General features: G+C 35.2%; 2 protein-coding genes across 2 annotated transcripts; one reads left to right on the top strand and one right to left on the bottom strand.

The window, feature by feature from the left end:
- The first annotated feature begins 8655 nt into the window (after positions 1–8655).
- LOC136209965 (uncharacterized) lies at positions 8656–12092 on the top strand. The gene is made up of 3 exons (XM_066001606.1): positions 8656–8981; positions 10482–10818; positions 11700–12092. The coding sequence occupies exons 1-3, from the start codon at positions 8713–8715 to the stop codon at positions 11790–11792; spliced, it is 699 nt and encodes a 232-aa protein (XP_065857678.1). The 5' UTR covers positions 8656–8712; the 3' UTR covers positions 11793–12092.
- A 1523-nt stretch (positions 12093–13615) lies between these two features.
- Positions 13616–17630, bottom strand: LOC136208859 (vacuolar protein-sorting-associated protein 37 homolog 1). The gene is made up of 7 exons (XM_066000117.1): positions 17389–17630; positions 16247–16471; positions 15401–15488; positions 14526–14565; positions 14392–14438; positions 14051–14171; positions 13616–13954 (listed from the first exon to the last, which is right to left on the bottom strand). The coding sequence occupies exons 1-7, from the start codon at positions 17400–17402 to the stop codon at positions 13791–13793; spliced, it is 699 nt and encodes a 232-aa protein (XP_065856189.1). The 5' UTR covers positions 17403–17630; the 3' UTR covers positions 13616–13790.
- Positions 17631–20895: the final 3265 nt, after the last annotated feature.

Here is a 20895-nt window from a genome sequence, read left to right as displayed (position 1 = left end):
AGATATTAAACATTTTAAATATTATAATTTTTTCAAAATTAATTATTTTCTTTTCTTGACCTAAAAACACGATTCATTTCATTTCCTTCCTAGATTGTCTCCTGCTTTCTCCCTGTCTCTACCCATTATCTTCTCTGCTCCTCTATCGTCGCCGCCAATCTGCACTCCATCTTCTCTGCTCCTCCATCGCCGCCGCCAATCTCGCACACCACTACCCCGACCTCGCACCACCGCTCCGAACTCGCATCGCCGTCGACCCTCTCGTCTTCATCTCACATATCAGTTCCTAACCTAATATTTAGCCAACCTTCACCAGTTCAGCTTTCATCTCCGACGACCACTCATTTCCATGGCTGCACGCTTCTTTAACTTCTCACTTTTACATCTTCTTTTGCCTTTTTCTGGGATTTTGGTTGTAAGGGTATTTTTTATGATTTGAAGATGCAATTGTACGAAGTTGAGTGAAATACTATTTAGCATTGTGAATAATTGTCAATGATTTGGAAATTGGAGTCTTGGATCTATGTAATTATGTATATTGGAACATATATGGATTTGTTTATACATGTAGGAAGCAAATTATTTTATGTTGAGAGTTTTATGTTGATGGGAATTTTGAATTTAATAATTGATAATTTTGTACTAAATGGGTAAACAGGGATTCCCCGTACCCGCGGGGATCCCCGTGGGGCGGGGACGGGGATGGGAAAGCAAATCCCCGTCCCGCCCCGCCCCGTTTACATCCCTAGGTAGCAGCTACATATGGTCTGAACCTAAATGTTCTTCAGGCTTGGGTTATATGGAACCTATGCGACGTTGAGAACAAAATGATATCAGTTGAAAGAGTTCTTCAATTCACCAACATACCTAGTGAAGCTCCCTTGGTGATCGAAAATTCCAGGCCCAATCTCGAGTGGCCAAGTGATGGAAGAATCGAATTAGTGAATCTGTGTGTTCAGTATTGTCCTTCTCTCCCAATGGTTCTGAAGTTCATAACTTGCACTTTCCCCAGAGGGAAGAAAATTGGTGTTGTGGGTAGAACAGGAAGTGGAAGTAGACTTTCCACTTCCTGAATCAAAGTAGACTTTCCACTTCATGTTCTACCCACAACTCCAATTTTCTTCCCTCCGGGAAAAGTGCAAGTTATGAACTTCAGAACCATTGGGAGAGAAGGACAATACTGAACACACAGATTCACTAATTCGATTCTTCCATCACTTGGCCACTCGAGATTGGGCCTGGAATTTTCGATCACCAATGGAGCTTCACTAGGTATGTTGGTGAATTGAAGAACTCTTTCAACTGATATCATTTTGTTCTCAACGTGGCATAGGTTCCATATAACCCAAGCCTGAAGAACATTTAGGTTCAGACCATATGTAGCTGCTAGCCCTGCCAATCTGTGTGTTCAGTATTGTCCTTCTCTCCCAATGGTTCATCAGATAAGGATGACTTGTTCATCAGTAGACTTCATTTTCAGAGCCACAATGGGCTCCAATACATGGCATAAGAAGAAAGACCATGAACAATGTAATTTTCATCATGTTTTTGAAATAAAACTTTAGAAATAAAACAGATAAGGATGACTTGTTAAGAATTTTAAATGATTGTGATATTTTTGTTTGTTAACTGTTATATATATATACATATGATAAATAATATAAAAACTGAATCACACAATTAACATGAAATTTTTTTATTCATTTTCTTTTTGCCATCGTTATGGATGAACTAACAAGTTCACTTCAAGATGGTATACCATGGTGCATGCTGTTTGCAGATGATATCGTGTTGGTTGATGAGACGAAAGAAGGAGTGGAGAGGAAGTTGGAACTATGGAGACAAACTCTAGAATCTAGAGGCTTTAAGTTGAGTCGAAGTAAGACAGAATATTTGGAGTGTAAGTTTAGCGGCCGTAGGAGTAGGGAGGCAGGGACAATCACCCTAGATGGGAGAGTTGTTCAGGCCTCGGATTGCTTCCGGTATTTAGGATCTATTATCCAAACGGATGGAGAAGTAGATGGAGATGTTGCTCATAGGATTAAAGCTGGTTGGTCGAAGTGGAAGAGTGCTACGGGTTTCCTTTTTGATCCCGGCATGCCTAATAGATTGAAGGGAAAATTCTACCGGACGGCAATTAGACCAGCATTGTTATATGGTACGGAGTGTTGGGCAGTGAAACACTGCCACATCCATAAGATGTCGGTGGCGGAGATGCGTATGTTGAGATGGATGTGTGGTCATACGAGAAAGGACCGGGTGCGTAATGAAATAATTAGGACAAAAGTAGGGGTCACATCTATTGAGAATAAAATGAGAGAAAACCGACTAAGGTGGTTTGGCCATGTGAGACGTAGAGCGCTTGATGCGCCGGTTAGGAGAACCGAAGAGTGGCAAAGGGATGTAGTGGTGAGGGGTAGGGGAAGACCTAAGCAAACTTGGAGGAGGGTGATCGAGAGTGATATGAGTTTACTGGGAATTGAGGAAAATATGGTAGTGGATAGGACGGATTGGAGGGAGCGAATCTGTGTCGCTGACACGACTTCACTTTCACGGTTTTATATGATGGTTCATGTTAGCCGACCCCGAATCATTTCGGGACTAAGGCTTTGTTGTTGTTGTTGTTGTTTCTAATTGTCACACACTTTTCATGCACTTTTGGGTTGTCACACACTTTTCATGCACTTTTCTAATTTTTTTATTCATTTTCTAATTTTTTTTATTCATTTTCTAATTGTCACAGTTTTTATATTATTTATCATATATATATACATATGATAAATAATATAAAAACTGAATCACACAATTAACATGAATTTTTTTTATTCATTTTCTAATTGTCACACACTTTTCATGCACTTTTGGGTTGTCACACACTTTTCATGCACTTTTCTAATTTTTTTATTCATTTTCCCTAGTTCTAAAACGGTTTTAAAACGATTTTCAGAAAATAGGAAAAACTACTATAGATTTCCGTTTTATCTTTAGAATTAATAAAACTGATTTTATCAATCTAACTATAAAACTAATAGATTTTGATATAATGATTATCAACCAAAATAATTAAGAACATACGCATAATCTCTTTTAATTAACAATTAATTAAAACTTATTTATCTTTAGAATCAATTAATCAAAACAAGTTGTTAATTAATCATAACTATAAATATTTATTCAATCCTATTGAAAAACTTCTAAATTTTCATATGTGAAATAACGGATTTAACGATGGCTCTGATACCACTGTTGGAAATTAGGCTAAGGTATAGCAGCGGAAATATAAAATTTTAACCTATTTCCATTTAACCACAAGATCCGTTTACTGTTATTTCATATAAAGAAGGATAAGAAGAAATACCTTTTAGAAGTTCTATCTACCGTTGCAAACGAAGTGCCCACAACTTCAAAAGAGATAGAAACAGTCTACCAATCTGCCCCTATCCGAAACAGACCTTCCAGACCACCGAACGACAATCCCTTCGGTGGAAACGTGGAAGAATATGTCTAGAAGCTCCTGTCCAAAAATCGCGACGATCCGACAGTTCAATCTCCAGGAATCCGCGAAATCGTGAACTGACCTGATGTAGGATTAGTAAAACGAATTTCTCCCTTTTGCTTGTTTTTCTTCTTCGAGTTCCCAACCACGAAATAAAACACGGGAAGATTAATTTAGTATCAACCGTTGAATAGCAACCAAAGTAGATTGCCTCTAACTAATCAACACAAGATCAAGGATAAAAGAAATAGATGAAAATCAATTTATCAAACGAAGCCGTAGAGAAATCTCATCCTCGAACTAGGGGTGTTGAATTTTCTCTCTCTTGTACTAGGTGAATTTCGAAAATCACAAGTAGGGTATGGCTTGCTTGGATTTCGAAAATCTCAAGGGAAGGGGTATTTATAATCTCTTGTATCTAATCCCTAGTTAGATAGAATTAGGTTACTGAATAGGAATTCCATTCGGAATAGAATTCCTAATTATTATCTCACTATATATCTAATATATTAAGGATAATAATAATAACCTCATTGGATAATAATAGGAGTATATTAATCTAATTAAAACTCCTAACTTAATTATCTCTTAATTAATTTAATTCATATTCCTAATCTAATTAGGATTAACAAAATCAAATTAATTATTCATGTATGTCACTACATGAATTTCGACCCCCTTATGTCCATGGGCCTTATTGGGCTCAATTGGGCTTCTATCAATTAATTAACATCTATCTCTCCTTTAGGTTCCAAGTCTTATGTGTGATCCATTAGGTTCTTATTGCTTCTAGCCGTATGCAACGTTATTAAATTAATTTTCAAAGAATTATATTTAATCTTTGCATAACGGAATGATGTACAGAGTATGTGATTAGCAAGTCCGTAATCATTCCCCCAGAGCTGTAAGAAGACAGGTTGATTCTGTCGTTAACCTTTCCGTATTAGTTACAGTATAATTCGATCTTTTATCAACTACATCCTTGAACTGAATCTTATGACTATGGGTGATGTCAAGTCATATATAGCGAGACGTTCGTTTTACTTGTACAGGCCGAGTCAACTCAAAAAGATAGGTTAAGTGAAATCTGTATTTCTTACTCTTAAGCTATCACCTTGCAAGGATTTAGAGTCGAGTCTTCCACAAGCGATCCATGGATGTATCTCCCATTTATCGGGAGTGATAAATGCTCAATCCAATATATAACGACTCCGCAATTACTTCCTGTGATACCCAATGTCTACTGTTCACACCCCAGAGTCATCTCTATTAAGGATCGTGGTACACCAGAGTCAAAGCATCACATTCCGTAATCCAGAATACCAATTAATATTCCTTTGAGTCTGAGGATTAGTTATACCTATTAATACCAATGAGATGAACAGGTGACAAGGATGAATCTACCCATCCTGTTATCTCAAATCGGATCCCCAATCCTAATGAACAACGTTTCATCGGATCTATGTAACTGTCCAGATATCTGGATATATGAAACTTGTGAGATCAGCTTTCTGTCCGACAGAAGACATTGTTACATACAAGTCTCAACAGTGATATGTCAATCCCAAACATATCACTTGACTTTGGGTGGTTTTAAGTTTATCAGTTTACTATAAAGTTTTGTCTCACTTCATGCTTGTATGAACACTTTATAATCACTTTAAATAAACTTACGGATTTCCTTTTATTAGACTTTATTTAGTGCTTAAAATGGATTGCCTTTATATAGTTATAAAACATATATCTCTTTAAACAAATGATATAAAGAACAATTCATTTACATTAAGTTTGTATCCTAGAACAATTGTCTATAGGACACTAAACCCCAACAGGGAAAGGGTTAGTAAAGGTTTTTACAAACCCATATTTGGAACACAAAAAAAAAATAGAAGGTAAGGGTATGGAGGGGTTTTGAAGGGTTTTTTTAAGAAATTTCATCCAATTTTTAACCCCCCAATTTGGTGAGTTTTGAAGGGTTAGAAATTACCCTTCCTTCCCCTTCTTTACCTTTCCTTACCCTTCTCTACCCTTTCTTTATTTACCCTTCCATACCCTTCATCCTATCAAGCCCAATAAGTGTAGAAAAAAAATGAAATGACAAAAAATATCCCTTGACAATTTGACCAAAAATTATCACATCATCGTTTTCCAATTGTGTTAATAGTTTGCATTGTCTTTACTAATGCAATGAATAGGGCCGAGTCTACGTGTTAGGAAGGCTAAAGCGAATTATTCAATTAGGCCTTTTGAAAACAAAATTGAAAGGAGGTCTTTTGAAAATTATATACATATTTTTTTAATGAAATTTATTCTTCTAGCTTTCTTTATACAAATTTCTTAATTAAATTTTCATAATCAATTTCTTCTCACGAGCGATTTCAATAGATAAAATTGATATTTCATTTATTTTTCTTTTGACATAGGCCCTGTTTGGTAAAGAGCGTTTTGTTATAAAAGGAGCGGTTTTGACCAACTTTAGAGGTTTGACCACTGAAACTGCTAATAAGAGTGTTTGGTGGAGAGAGGTTTGGGAGAGAGTTTTGGGATGAAAACGTTAATTTAGAAAAAGCTCTTAAAAGGAGCTTTTTCAATTAGTGTTTTGCAATATTAAAATTAATGGACTTATTTAACCCTAATAGATAGACTCCCTCTTCTCCTGCGCCAAAATTAATGCCCTTATTCGTCTTTTTGCACAAACCGCTATTATCAATCAGCTAATTTTTACCAAACAAGTCTACACAAACAGCTAATCAAATCAGTTAGTCAAATCAGCTAATGTAATCAGCTAACAGCTAACAGCTAATGTAATCAGCTAACAGCTAACGGCTAATTCCCAAACTGGGCCATAGTTGATTTTAAATAAAAATTTTCAAAGATAAAAGAAGAACACGTGGTGATGAAAAATCCACCAAAGAAAAAAAAAGGGTAAATTCCAAAAAAAACCCCTGTGGTTTCACCGATTTCCAAATAAACCCATGTGGTTTGTTTTTACCAAAAAAAAGGAGCGTGTTTACGCCGTTACCCGAAAAACGGAAAATCAGTTAACAGTGTTAAAAATGAGGGGTAAAATTGGAAATTCCGAATTTTTTTAATTTTCTCTTTTTTCTTTTTCTCTTCTTCTTCTTCTTCTTCTTCTTCTTCTTCTTCTTCTTCTTCTTCTTCTTCTTCTTCTTCTTCTTCTTCTTCTTCTTCCTCTCTCTCTTCTCCTTCCTCTTTTTCTTCGTTTTTTTTAATCGGAAATCTCAGATTTCCGATTTCGGATTTCGTACATACGCCTGTAATTTTGGACAGATTTCCGTCGGAAAATCTGGAAAATTCCAGATTTCATAAATCTGGAAATTCTTCGCTTTCTATAGTACCTAATTCTTACTGCTTGTTCATTCCGGGTATGCGCAATCAGTACGATTGATTCCTTCTTTTCTTAGACCGATTTATTTCGTTTTGGGATGGCTTTGCCTGAATCACGAGTCGTATTGGCTTACGATCACCTAACCGCCTAATGCTGTCAGCGGAATTTCTTTCTCATTCTTTCAACTCGAACATTTATTAGAGTTTCAGAAAGTTAACAAAATTACCCGAGGCATGATCAAATAAGAAATTGAAACAGAACAAGGTGAGAAAGCGAGGAATCTAGAACGAATCTGGAAATTTCCAGAAATATGGAATTTTTCGATTTCCGATTTTGGAAATCTGAAATCGAAACAAAAAGAAAGAAGAAGAAGAAGAAGAAGAAGAAGAAGAAGAAGAAGAAGAAGAAGAAGAAGAAGAAGAAGAAGAAGAAAGAAAGAAAGAAAAAAAAAATAAAAAAAATAAAAATAAAAAAAAAAAATCGTTTTTCCAAATTTACCCTTCGCCAAGTCAGCATTTTTAACACCGTTAACCGATTTTCCGTTTTTCGGGTAACGGCGTAAACACGCTCCTTTTTTTTGGTAAAAACAAACCACAGGGGTTTATTTGGAAATCGGTAAAACCATAGGGGTTTTTTTTGGAATTTACCCAAAAAAAATAATAGGATAATAATTATAGATTTTTTAAAAATATTACATATAATTGCAACATTATGTTTTTTTTTTTTAAATTGAAAAGGATGAAAAGAAACTAAGGAATATAATGTTCTCTTTTAGGTCTAGATGACATGTCTATTTTAAAATCTAACGGTAAAAGAATATGAAAAGCCTCAAATTCTTCTAACGAGTTCTAGATGTACTCTAATAGTAAAAGAAAAAAAGATGAAATATCTTAAACTCTGATAGAAACCTTCTCGAAAAAAAATCACTAAATCACTCAAAATAGTCTTAATGCATCGATATTCTGGATTGGCGCATAAAGAAATATGCAGACGTCAAAACCTTACGAGGCTGTGCAAAATATAATAGTTTTTATATAAAAATATATTTTAAGTATCAAAATATAAACATAATAAAATTTAGGTATAAAAAATATATAATACTTTCTGAGTTGATTTGGTCATATGTTTTTCTTTTTGAATGAAAAATGAATGAATATTACTCAAAATCGAGTCATAAGGCCTACAAATGTTGGACGGATATTGTTTGTTACAATCATCGAAGAGGTATTTTAGTTCTAAACGAGCTGCTTCGTCAGCCACTAGGTTGACATTTCTACGAACAAAATGAAAATGTGGCCTAAATTGATCCTTCATACTAAATTTAAGGACCGAGTTAATATCCAAAAATGTGGAATTCTGTTAGCTAGCATTTGATCATGTATTAATTTGACAATCCATACTAATTTTAAGGACCGAGTTAATATCCAAAAATGTGGACTAAATTGACCCTTCATTCCAAATGAATCTGAAGTTGGGCAAGTTATTAGAAGCACCCGGTTCTCTATGTCAATTTAAGGACCTCTCATACATATTTTGACACGTGTAATATGGACCCACACATATTATAAAAAGCCTCACTATTTTAGTTATTATGTAGGACCACAATACACGTGTCCAAATGTGAATTGCGAATCCTCCAAATAACATGGAAGACCTGGTGCTTAATATAAAAACCCGTGAATTTGACCCTTTATTCAATTTATAATACTCATTTTTCGATCATAAGCTGCCACTTGGCGAGACATGCAAGCTGCCACGTGGCACAACGGCACCTGCGAAATTTCAAGCCCACACATAACTACTTTGGCATAACAAAGCAATTGGGTTCATCGTCCACCAAGATCTCCTGAGTCTCGTCGGCTCAGCCATGGTCCGCCGGATTCTTAGAATTGGGCTGTCTTCTTCCTCAAGGCAAATTGCTTCAACAGCTGATTATTCGGCGGCGACCTTTTTCTCCTCGTCCGCTTCCAGGCTACGATGGACCTCTTCCTCTTCTTCTTCATCCTCCTCCTCTTCATCCTCACCGTCATCGTCGAAGCCTGAAAAAAAGATAGCAGATCGTCTATCCGCTGTTATAGACGCCGCTAATAACCGGAAGCTTCCTCCTGAACTCCGCGGCCAACGCAATTCTGTGAGGTTTGCTACACATACCTCTTTTCTGAATAATGATTTCTGATTGATTATTAGAAATAATTACCTTGCTTTTATCTTGGAAATCAAGCTGAGGAGAAAAGGTTTAGAAAGATTTAGCAGTCAGCTTTAGGAACTTGATTTGAATTTCTAGTTTTCTCCTGAACTTTATGCTTTGGGTTTCCATTGTTAGTGAGTGTTAGTGATAGAAAGTTGCTATTGTCGGTTTGACCTTTCAAGGAGTAAAATACACCTTGTGAAAACCACTAACACCTTGAAATTAAACTTGAAATTCAGCGATTTCAATGTAAGAAATTGAAGTGTTGTGATATTTGTGAAATAGATTTCAAATTTCAGTGAATTTACCGTTTTTAAGGCATCTCTAACATTGTAGAGTCTGGTCAATTTCTTGGTTAATGGTTATAAAGATAATTTGTAGTATCTCTTCCATTAGTTTGGCTCTGCTACTGCTTGTGTGTAATTCAATTTCTCCTCTTTTAAGCTCAGCTGTGACAAGAAGATCTTGTTGCTCTGGTTCAATGTGGCTCTATAATGCAGGAAAACTCTTCTTCATTAGCATTTTCGCCTATGAAGCACTAAAACTCTTCATAACATGCGTTTCTTCGTTAAATTCTTCGTTAAACGGAAACTCTCGGAAACTGATACGACGTCTCCGGGCACGTTTCCGTAATTACCCAAAATTTGAAACAGGCCTTTCAATTTTTAAACGGTTTTCTCCACCTATTTCCATTAAAATTATGGAAATTCTAACTTTCTATTTTGCAATTCCTATTCGATCTAAGATTAAACTTCCTATTTGAGTATTTAAAGAACTTACCCATATTTCTTTCCCCTATAATCTTTGTCTCTTAAATCTGGATTGAGCTTGGACTTTCTTCCTCTTGTTCTCCAATCTTGTTTTTTTAAGTATTATTATATTTGTAACATTTATAAATATGTCCCTGTATCTTTAATATTTAAACGTTTCCGTTTCCTATGTTTTTCAGAAATTACGTTTCCGAGTATCGTTTCCGTTTCAGTTTCCGTATTCGTCTCCGTGTCCATGCAACATAGGTTTTCGCATTTCCATTTCAGTTTCCTAGCTATATATTTTTAGAAACAACGTTTACTGCTATTTGTTTCCATTTCCATGCAACATAGATGTGGCTAGATGAGATATCTGTATCTGTTAGATTCGGCTTATATATCTGTGTGCATATTCTTTACAGATGAATATGTCGTCATGTCCACACTTCGTTTTGAAGTTATAAGGTCTTTCCTATTACTAATCAAGTAAAGTTGGTTTGTGTAGAAAGGGTCTCACTAGATTTTGGATTCGAATTCGATTCCTAATATATGCAGCGAACTAGTAAAGGGGCCATTAAACGGGCCTATGAATTTTGAGTCTGATTAATCGGGTTCACCTACCAAAATAAACAGGCCGTAACTATTTGCCCTGCTATCATAATTCTGGTCTGATGATCACCGGTTTTTGAATTTGGATAGGTCGGAAACTGATATTGTAAATGTTGTTGAGCAAAGAATATGGCATTCAATGGAAGAGGGTCATTTTGAGAACTTACCGGGGAAAGGCAAGCCTTTGAACCTCAACAAAAATCCTCATGCAGATCCAGCTGAAGACACCTTATACAGAATCCTGTCAAAAAATGGATTTGCACCGGAGTGGGTTGAACTCAACAAAGAGATAAGGAGTAGGATATCTGAATGGAGACTTTCCTTGAAGAAAGCATCGACTAACTATGGCGGCAACGACGATGAACACTCTGAATGGTCTAAGAGATGTGAGGCTTTGAAAGGCCAATTGACTGATATCAACAATAAGGTATACTCTTAACTAGCGATCTCGTTTTATGATCCGTTATGTTCACTTTACATTGGTCAAATGAAGTTACATATATAATAGGAAAAAACATCGAAACGTTGGTGTTTGGAAAAATATTTCTCCGAAAGGGGCTGTTCTCAACCTGGTGGTTGAAAACACTTCAATTACGGTTACATAGCGTTGTAATAAGTGAATGTGCAGGGATGAGTACTGCTGTCCCACCGCTGTAATCACTTATTACCGCGGTAATAAGGGGGGTGATTATGGCGGTTCCCTGCACAGCCTACCACATGCAATGGATAATTTTTTTTTTTGGATAAAATGATACAATTTTCATTCATTAGAGTGTTGTGTAAGCATTAATTGGGATTTTTTTTTTTTTTACACGGTGTTAAAAATAGGAGGGCGAGCCTTGGCGCAACGGTAAACGTTGTTGTCGTGTGACCAAGAGGTCACGGGTTCGAGTCTTAGGAGCGGCCTCTTGCCAAATAAATTGGCAGGGGAAGGCTTGCCCCCAGTACACCCTTGTGGTGGGACCCCTCCCCGGACCCGCGCTCAGCGGGGACGCGTAGTGCGACCGGACACAGGGTTAAAAATAACCCTTTCTGATGGAATATTTTCCAGCAAATCCTAAGTTAGGAAATATTTCCCGAATAACACAATTGTTGTGTTTTTCCATGTATAAAATCCATTGAGCTATATAGTTTGTTAGTTGCACATAAGATAGGAGCTGACCTTTAGTTGTTTAAGTTGCTCAAGTTAGATCTTGAGTGCGATTCCTAATATGTGCAGCGTACGTAGCCTAAGAATGTTTGTAAAACATGTTGTTTCTGTGAACTTCTACCGACAACATTAATTATCGACATGTCTGTTGAATGCAGGTTTTTCGTTACAACCTTATCGTTCCTTTCGGACGTCAGATGACTGGATTCAAATGGGAGAAAGAGCTGGATCGCTTAAATGAAAAAGAATGATCGATTCCTTTTCTCGGGGACACGAAATGCTTCAATCAGTTGAAGTTGCTTGTTGTCATAATATGTATATGAACTTAGAAAGTTTTTGTTGTTGTAATGCATATTAGATTAGACTAGAACTAAGAAAGAGTATTTTATGTTACTGGGGACAATCCAACTTAAGAATAATAATTATTTTTATTGGAGGAATTTTGATGTATTATCCAAAAGAATAGAGAGAGAAAAGATAGAAAGAAAAATAAATATGGTTGTGTGGTTCGTACTGGAATTGAAATGAAAATTGCCTAAAATTTTATTTAAGTTGCAAAAATGCACCAATTATATCAATTTTGATTTCATTTTAGCAGTAGCTGATTAAATTAAACATATTTATGAACTCGTTGAAAATGTTATACTTGTATGGATGACGATGGAAAGCTCATCACCTACACAATGCATAATTTTTTATGAATTTTGATTTGATTTTCACAATAGCCTTTCAAAGTAAAAGGATATTTATGAACTCATTGAAAATGTCGAATGGATTGGATACTAGTTCTGATTGAAATATCTCTTTTTTCAAAACAAATTAATGTTATAAGAAAAGAAAAAGTTAAGGTAATTATAGAGAGAGATAGATCTACACCCACAACCATCGTCTCCCACCACAGACTCCGTTTTTCTGCTTCTCTTTCCCCATCTCTCCTCAACCACCGGTTTTCCTCATCCTCTCCCTTCTTTGTTGTTGTTGAGCTTGTCTTCCTTCTTCTTCCTTCCACCGTTTCTTTTTTCCATTTTTGTGTTTATTTTCCTTTTGTTTTGTGTCAGTTTCTTTAGTTGGATCATATATATTTTATTGTGCTTCTGGATCCGTCTGAATTGCGCTTGTTGGTTAAATTCTCAGTTTTGGTAACCTTTTCTGTGTTAGCAATAACAGAAAAGGTAGATCTTATCCGTAGATCATTGGATTTACATGATTGCAAAAGAAATGACTTAGATCCGAAGGTTCAGAATGGTTTAAATGCTGAAGATTGGACTACAATTGTTTTGCGGCGAATTTAGAGTTACAATCTATATATGTTTCAAATGTTGTTTAGGTTTAATGTACTTTTAATGACTTTTTTTGCTTTTAATAGTCTTTTTTTTTGCCATAGTGGACTATGTATTAGGCTTAGCCTATATGTGTGTAAGGTTTTATTTCTTACTGATTTCATCTCGTACTTGCAATTTTATGTTTTAATGAAATATTAGTATTCCTATAAAAAAAAAAAAAAAATTATGCAATATGGGTTCAACTTTTACAGAACACATGCGCAATAAGATTTATAAAGACAATTTTGGATTTATAAAGATAATTCGTCTTATACGATCTGTTTCGCATTTATCTAGTTATTAAGCTCATGGGCCTTAAAATTTTATAAGGATTTATCAAGATAAGACCATATGTTTTACATTTATATTGTTATTAAGTTCATGGGCCTTAAATTTTATTACTGCATAGGAAATTTACATATAAATTCATATTTAAAAAATTATTTGATATTATTTATATTTGATATTATTTATATTATTCAACTCTTTATAAATCTGTATAAAAAACAAGTGAGGATAAAAGATTATCTTTCCCCACTATATTATTTTAAATAGATGAAAAATATTTTTTGTGTAAGAAACAAGTGAGGACAAAAGATTATCTTTCCTATATCACATAATAAAACGATTATATAATCCATTTTGTTATGTCTTGAAGCAGAATTGGCATTTCATCTGCACTTCTGCTAATGACATAATATCTTATCCAAAAGTTCCCTATAATTTCCATAAATATATATAGACACCAATCATATGAAAATAGAATACTAAGAATTGGAGTCAACTAAAATATTATTACATCATTCACAAACACGAACAAGAAAGTGCATTGTTTTATAACAGAGCTAATGGCATGGATACACAGGTAAAGCCACATTTGTTCTTCATATTTTCCACATATTGCAATCACAAGTATTTTCTGTGTAATCATCCAATTGAAGATGTTCTAGCTGAAAGATGGATGAGTGCACATCTATGGTATATTGTCCGGAGTTTCTTGTACTTCTGCACGAAAGCTGCAAAATCAATCTCTCTGTCAAGAAGTTGCCTATTCAGAGCTTCAGATTCCTCGTCTGTCTTGTTCATTGCCTCTGCAATTATGAAACACAATCTTTGATCATATTCTAAAACATAACATATGTTTCCTCCACCGGTCGAATTCTAATAGTATGCTACAACTTGTGTACCTTGAAGCTTTTGGAGAACGGATGCAGGAGAGCAGGACCTTAAAATCTCCTCTTTCTGTCTCTCCAGTTCATTTAATTTCTCCTGAGCAGCCGCCAACTCTGTTGTTCGAATTATTCTGCACTGCAGATGACAATCCAGGAGACAGACAGAAAGATAGCAGGTTTTTAGATTCCCCACAGTAAAAAAACAGAACTAACATTAGAATTGTCAATTTATGACACAACAACGTGATTTAGCATGATTGTCATTTTTGTTACATTATATATAGATCATATAACACGATTATGAGATAACCCGTTTTGATAGCATTTGAAATAGAGATAAAGCTCCAGGAGCTCACCTGGTTTCTTAGCTCCATCATGCGTGGCTCTTTCTCCAAGTTCTCTCCTATTTACCATAGATAACAATTTTAGCATCTCAACAAAAATCTATTGAATATTAAAAGGGGAAACCTATATCATGAGATTTACTTACTAGCTAACTGCGTAGTTTCTTTCCGAAGCTCATCCCTTATCTGAGAAAAGGAATCGTAGAAGCAATCAATCACAAATTGGAAAATCAAGCTTAATTAGAAATATAAAGGAAACTCTTATATTGCATTGTTGACATTTTACAAGATACTTTGTAAATCAAGAAAGTGCAAGTGTAGAGAATGATCATGCAAATAGATAAAAGTCAACTGTGTGTTTGCAAGTATGAATGCACACGTGTTAGGTACATGACGCATTCTCCATTTTAAAAATCAACTAACAGAGCAGATCTTTAACTTTCTCTTTCACAAGAGATACTGGTTGAACTGATGACTTCTTATCAATGAGAATCCATGACCTGCGAATGCTTTCATCTTTTCAGAATCCAAACCCAGTAAACTTTCACATTCATCCACCTTGTTTCTTGGCATATAAATGAATTCTCACATCAAACCATTACAATCAAGGCAAACTATCTCCACAATTCCTGGAGGTAATCTGATAATCACTCTCCGAATCCTGTTCAACTCACAAAAACTTAGGCAAATCCTTCCTAAGAGTTCCAAGTTCCTGACTGCCCCAACTCCTCTTTTTTCATATCTGAATGGCAAGTATGATATATTAACATTTCTTTGCCATGGAAAGGTCAGCATAGCACGATCCTTAATTCCACAGCAAAAGAGGTGCATCCAATCCTTCAAGAACAAGATTCTCCAATTCTGTTACATGCTAGATGCATTCTTAAGTATCACCAAAAGATGTTGAAGTTACGTGTTTGAAAACGAAGCCACACAAATTTTCGAAGGAAAAAGAATTGCAACAAATGCCATAAATTGGTTTGATAACCTGAATCAATCAAGGAGGGGAAACACAACTTACATTGTTTTGAATTTTAACCTGATCAAGTGAAAGTAAGAATTGTTGATATGCATCCTTGTCAGATAATAGCTTCCGCAGCTCATCAACACTAAATATTTTCGAAGAAGACAAATGATCAGAAACAAGAAATAAGACATGCTATCTTGTAATGCAGTTGGAATTTCCATTATTCCTTTCTTTTATTTTTCTTTTTCTCCGATATTTTTTTCTTTTCTTTTTTTGGTCATTTTTCCTTACAGATGTTGCAACGGCACAATATCCTTTTTGAACAATTGGAAGAAATATGGCCTAGAAGGCTAACATATGTTTTCGAACATGATTATGAGCAAACAAACATGCCTTAAAACCAGCAATATGAATCTTAAAGCCCGAGAAAAATAGAACTTCATCACTGAACAATTATGAGATGCTATGTCATTATTAACTGATATCAACCTGATATTAGTCGAACAAGATTTCATTGTTTCATTGTGACCTTAAATAAATAGACTACTTCATTGCACCAGATAAGCCAAAGGCGCAGATATCATAGAAACAACATATTTTACTGCTACCTTTTCATTCTTCAGTCACTCACAAATACTCAATTTCATAGTGACAACATTAAGACATGATGTCCATGTTCAGACAGAAAGCTAATACTCTAGGCACACCACATTTGGTTTAAATCATGCCAATTTCATCAAAGAGAAAAATCTTAGCGCTTGCCCAAAAGAATGCTTATTACTAGACTTGGAAGCAATATTAAGAAGTATGCTCATAAGTAAGCCAACAAACATCAAGAGCGACAACAAAATAAGTAAGCAACCAAATAACAATATTTAGTGAGTGCATTAGTTGACTTACCTTTTATCCTTCAAAAGGGCAATAACACCAGCAGCTTCAGAAGGTGAAACATGTGAAGGAGACTGAGGTCGTTCCGAGGGTCGTTGAAAGTTGTGGCTACTAGAAGAGCCGCTATTTGGAGTAGCAGGACTGGAGGAACTAGGGGTGCTCAGTACAGATGGAGGGTACCAAGATTGTGAAGAAGTATCTTGTGGACGTGGCTGAGCTTCTGGCTCCTGCGAACCCCTAAGGATGGAAATATTCTAAACATGAGTACCAATAAACACAATCTTTGATATTATCGGTATCATTGAGTATTAAAGTAATCTAGAAACAAGAAAAAGGGGAAGACATTTTCTGGAAGTATAGGAAATAGAAATTAAGTTCATAAGTTACAGGCTTATATGCAAGTAAACCAGTGATAATAATATTTTTCTTGAAAAGCGAGTGTCGTGAGTTTTAAGCATGGGAATCTTCACCAAGATTGAAAATGTAAAAGAAGGATGTTAAAATTCACTTCATAAAGTTCTATCGTTACATCCAAAAACGCTACAAGAGTGGCATAATAATCATGTCAAACTGAAGATTTTCAGCCACAATAAGCATATGTCGAAGGAGCAAGGGAATCAACTTCCTGATTTTTATCCAATCATTAAGTTCTATAAACCTAGAGGGCGAGCCTTGGCGCAACGGTAAAAACGTTGTTGTCGTGTGACCAGAGGTCACGGGTTCGAGTCCTAGGAGCGGCCTCTTGCCAATTAAATTGGCAAGGGAAGGCTTGCCCCCAATACACCCTTGTGGTGGGACCCCTCCCCGGACCCTCGCTCAGCGGGGACGCGTAATGCGACCGGGCCGCCCTTTATTAAGTTCTATAAACCATTTATTAACATAATTTCTTCAAATTTAAGCATAAGATTTGCCGAATTCAAACTTCTCATATCGAAATGATACTGGCAATCAATCGGAGCCTAAACACTTAAAAGCAAAACAATCAATCAGTCTTGGAAGTCAATTGACGAACTAGCATCTAACTACCACAGCAACCCAAGAATAGCATCAACGGCAGCGAAATGGCAAAAAAAATAACAATAATACACAGAAAAATGCCCTAATTTAAGCAATAATTGAACGAAAACACGAGATGAGAATAGAGAGGAGAATACCAGAACTTGAACATATCTCGAAATGAGTTTCTCGATCGTCTGATTAACCAATCAAAAAATGAGAAATGGAAACCGTAGAGGCGTAGACCAGAAGTAAACGCTCAGCAACAATCAAACAAAGAGAAAAAACTTGAAGAAGATCTCTCTCTGTTTATTTGATTATTACTATTTATTTTAATTTCTTCTGAACAGAGGAAGGAAATTGGGTCGGAATTATGAGCAAACTTCGTCGTAATAGGGTTCTTTCCGCGGTGAGCCTGCCACGTGGCTCTGCTTAATTGGTTAAGAATGCGTGTGCTGGTGCTTTTGGAAGGATCGAAGCAAATGACAGAGGTAGTACGGAAGTAGAGAAAATACGATGTCGTTTGGCTCTTGAGTCATTGGACCAATAAAGCCCCATTCGGATTGGATGGTGCTCTTTCATTCCATATCTAACAGGAATACAGAGGAATGGTATTATTATTTTTTTTTTTTTTGGCAAAAAAAAAAAGTATTCATTTTGATTTTAATATATTGATCTCTGAAATTTTTATTTTTTTACATTAACCAGTTTATCATAAAAAAAAAAACAGCTTTGAATTTTGTATTTTTAAAATTTTAAAAAATAATCTTTATATATAGGATATCACTATAAAAACTTAATTTCCAATGGTAAAAAATACATTTCACTCTTTTGAATTAATTAGATGTTTACAACTAATTAATTTGACAAACAAACAATATAAATAATCAGGAGTATAGTGTGTTAAAATAAAAAATCACAAGTTTAATCTATCAAAATTGGAATTATTAGATGTTTAATCTATAAAAATCACTCTTTTTGAGTTAATTGGATGTTTAATCTTTCGAAATTGGTGGGTACTTGATATGTTACTTGATTTTTTTTACCCAATATAGCACTTCTTTTTGAAGCATCGAGAGGTGTTGCAGTTGCTCTCATGGCCTCTTCATGTCTCTTTCTCTTTTCTCACGATTTTGGGGCTTCTAGTGGTTATTTAGACCTAGATGGTCATTCAGTAGTGGGTTAAGTTTATGTTTGTTCCATCTCACAAAATCCCTAACTCATCGGATGAGGTTCGGAAAAGATTGGGGCCGTTTTGTCGTAAGCTATTTGGACAAGTCTTTACTTTGGTAGTTCACTGCCATGGCATTCAGTACTGCGTCCACATTTAGATGTCGGACTTGTATGACCGTTTTCTAAAACCTCTCCACTTATTCTTGGAGATCTTTCATTTGGACCAAGTAGTTGAGGTCCTACATGGGTTTACGCTCCGAAATGGAGATGATGAAGTGTTGGGCAAACGTTTTGGCCATCTGGTTGAAACTCTGACAGGACCCCTTTAGGAGTTACTCGTACCAGTAGGCAACTACCTCTTTGATGGTGGTTAGGAATAACGAGCATATGACATCATATATGGTCATCGTGATTTCCAATGACCTCATAACTTTTTTAACATGCACTATAGGATCCCCATTCGATGGTATTCCTTTAGATATGGATACTTGAAGCTGCGATGCATTGGCTCATTCAAGATGTGGGAACAGAGTGTTGAACTAATATCCATAACCTCGGAAATGCGAGCATCAATTCCTACATTCGTCATGACACTCTTTCAACCATCAATTTACTTCTTCACTAACAAGGTTGTACATATCCCTTTTATCCATTGAAGCTCGATAATCCTCGTGACTTTTGGGAGACGTTTGTTTACGAGGTGACTTGTGCTTAAAAAAACATAACATTATTCCTAGAGAACAAGTGCACTCTATCGCATCTTGTAATACAGTTCGGAAGAACCGATCAATCCCACAGAGACTAGAATGTGAGTACTAACTCTTAATCATATTTCTTATTATTTAAGTGAATGGATATTTGAGTTGGTGATTGATATTGAAAAATTAAATTGTAAAGTGAAATTGCGTGACAGTATTTGAAAGCGAGAAATAAGAGAAAGTTTTAATTGAATAAAAGAAGACTTGAATTGAAATAATTTAAAAACTATAAAATACTTGGAAATAAAAGTGTATGCAAAATAAATCTAACTAAGCTTCTTTCTAATTCCAACTACAAAGTTATTTATAGGAGAACAAGAGTAACTCATATTTACAATAAATTAAATAAAATATTCTCGTTTAATTATATTTATTGCACATGAATAAATATAACCACCCATTTGTAACTTTTGATCTTTTATTAGCATCAAATGCTTTCTTGAGTTGTATCATTGATTAATTGCTTCGTAACATTCAATTTTTAACCTACAAATTCAAATTCAATTAATAAGCATTTAAATCACCAATAATAACAATTGAATTTAAAAAGGTTAAAGAATGTTGAAATGCAAAACTAAATGCAATCATAACAAATTAAAAATCATAAAATTAATTCAAATAAATCTAATCTAAACAATAAAATAAAACTAATTAAAACTTTATGTAATTAATCATTAAATTAGCAATTTAAAATCTATTTAATTAAAACTTAAAATAATAAAAAAAGACACAATTTAAAGTAAATGAAGCTTATTTATACTAGAAAAACATAAAAATGCAATAAAGTGTATATTAAAATTAAAAACAAACATCTAACTTCAAAAGTAATAAAAAAAATGGATAAATTAATCCAAAAGACTCTAGAAACTGTATATAAAGATAGGGACAAAATACTCTTATCAATGACCGTCGACTCTGAAGGGATTTTGGCTCAATAGCTTTTCTTCAATGCGGATATCAATCAGTAGGCTTGGTCTAGATATAATTCCTCTAAAGCTTTTTCCATCCTTTGTGGAGATCTATTTAAACTCTACAGAGTATTTCAAAGTGAATATTTTTTCGGAGAGGAACATGCTTTTTCAAATGACTTTTTTCAGTTGCTCTCCTTGAAAGGTAGTGAAGGTGACCTAGAGAGCTGAATCTAGTGTATGAGTGGAATATGTTCCCTCTCCTTAAATTTTCCACTCAGTTTTCTCGCCTAAAGGAAGGTGAAGTCTCCCTCTATCATAGGAAACTACGGGCAATATGATGTCTGGTGGATCAAGCGGTGATGTCCTAGTTGTTCGAGCATTTTATAGCTTCTTCTGCTGTATTGATTTGGGCCTGAACTTGCAATATCTTTGTAGCATGCTATCCTTTGATCTCGTTCACAACATATTGGGAAATCTCCACATTATAAATGATTTTCCTGGTCATTCCATCCATGAACGTTTTGCTTTCTCGTTCTACTGAGCCTAGGCATTAAGTGATGTGTTTGTTTAAATCAGGGGTGATTTCTAGGAATTGGATAAAATTTTCACTTACATCCAAATGAGTCTTGGATTCCTAAAGGAGGACTCGGGTTTGATGGGGAAGTTTAGCGAGTGTGGGGTTTGATGAATCTTTCGGGTGAGCTATGAATGCAGTATGAATCCACGCTCACTGCACCAATTTGAGGTTGAAAATATGAGGATAAACTCCTAAGGGAGATTTGAGAGAATAACTTACTGAAATAAGTCAAAAAATGATCAAATG

The sequence above is a fragment of the Euphorbia lathyris genome, chromosome 10, assembly GCF_963576675.1.
Source record: "Euphorbia lathyris chromosome 10, ddEupLath1.1, whole genome shotgun sequence".
Taxonomy (NCBI): domain Eukaryota; kingdom Viridiplantae; phylum Streptophyta; class Magnoliopsida; order Malpighiales; family Euphorbiaceae; genus Euphorbia; species Euphorbia lathyris.
The sequence above is the reverse complement of the archived record's forward strand: the minus strand, read 5'-3'. Positions and strand labels throughout refer to the sequence as shown.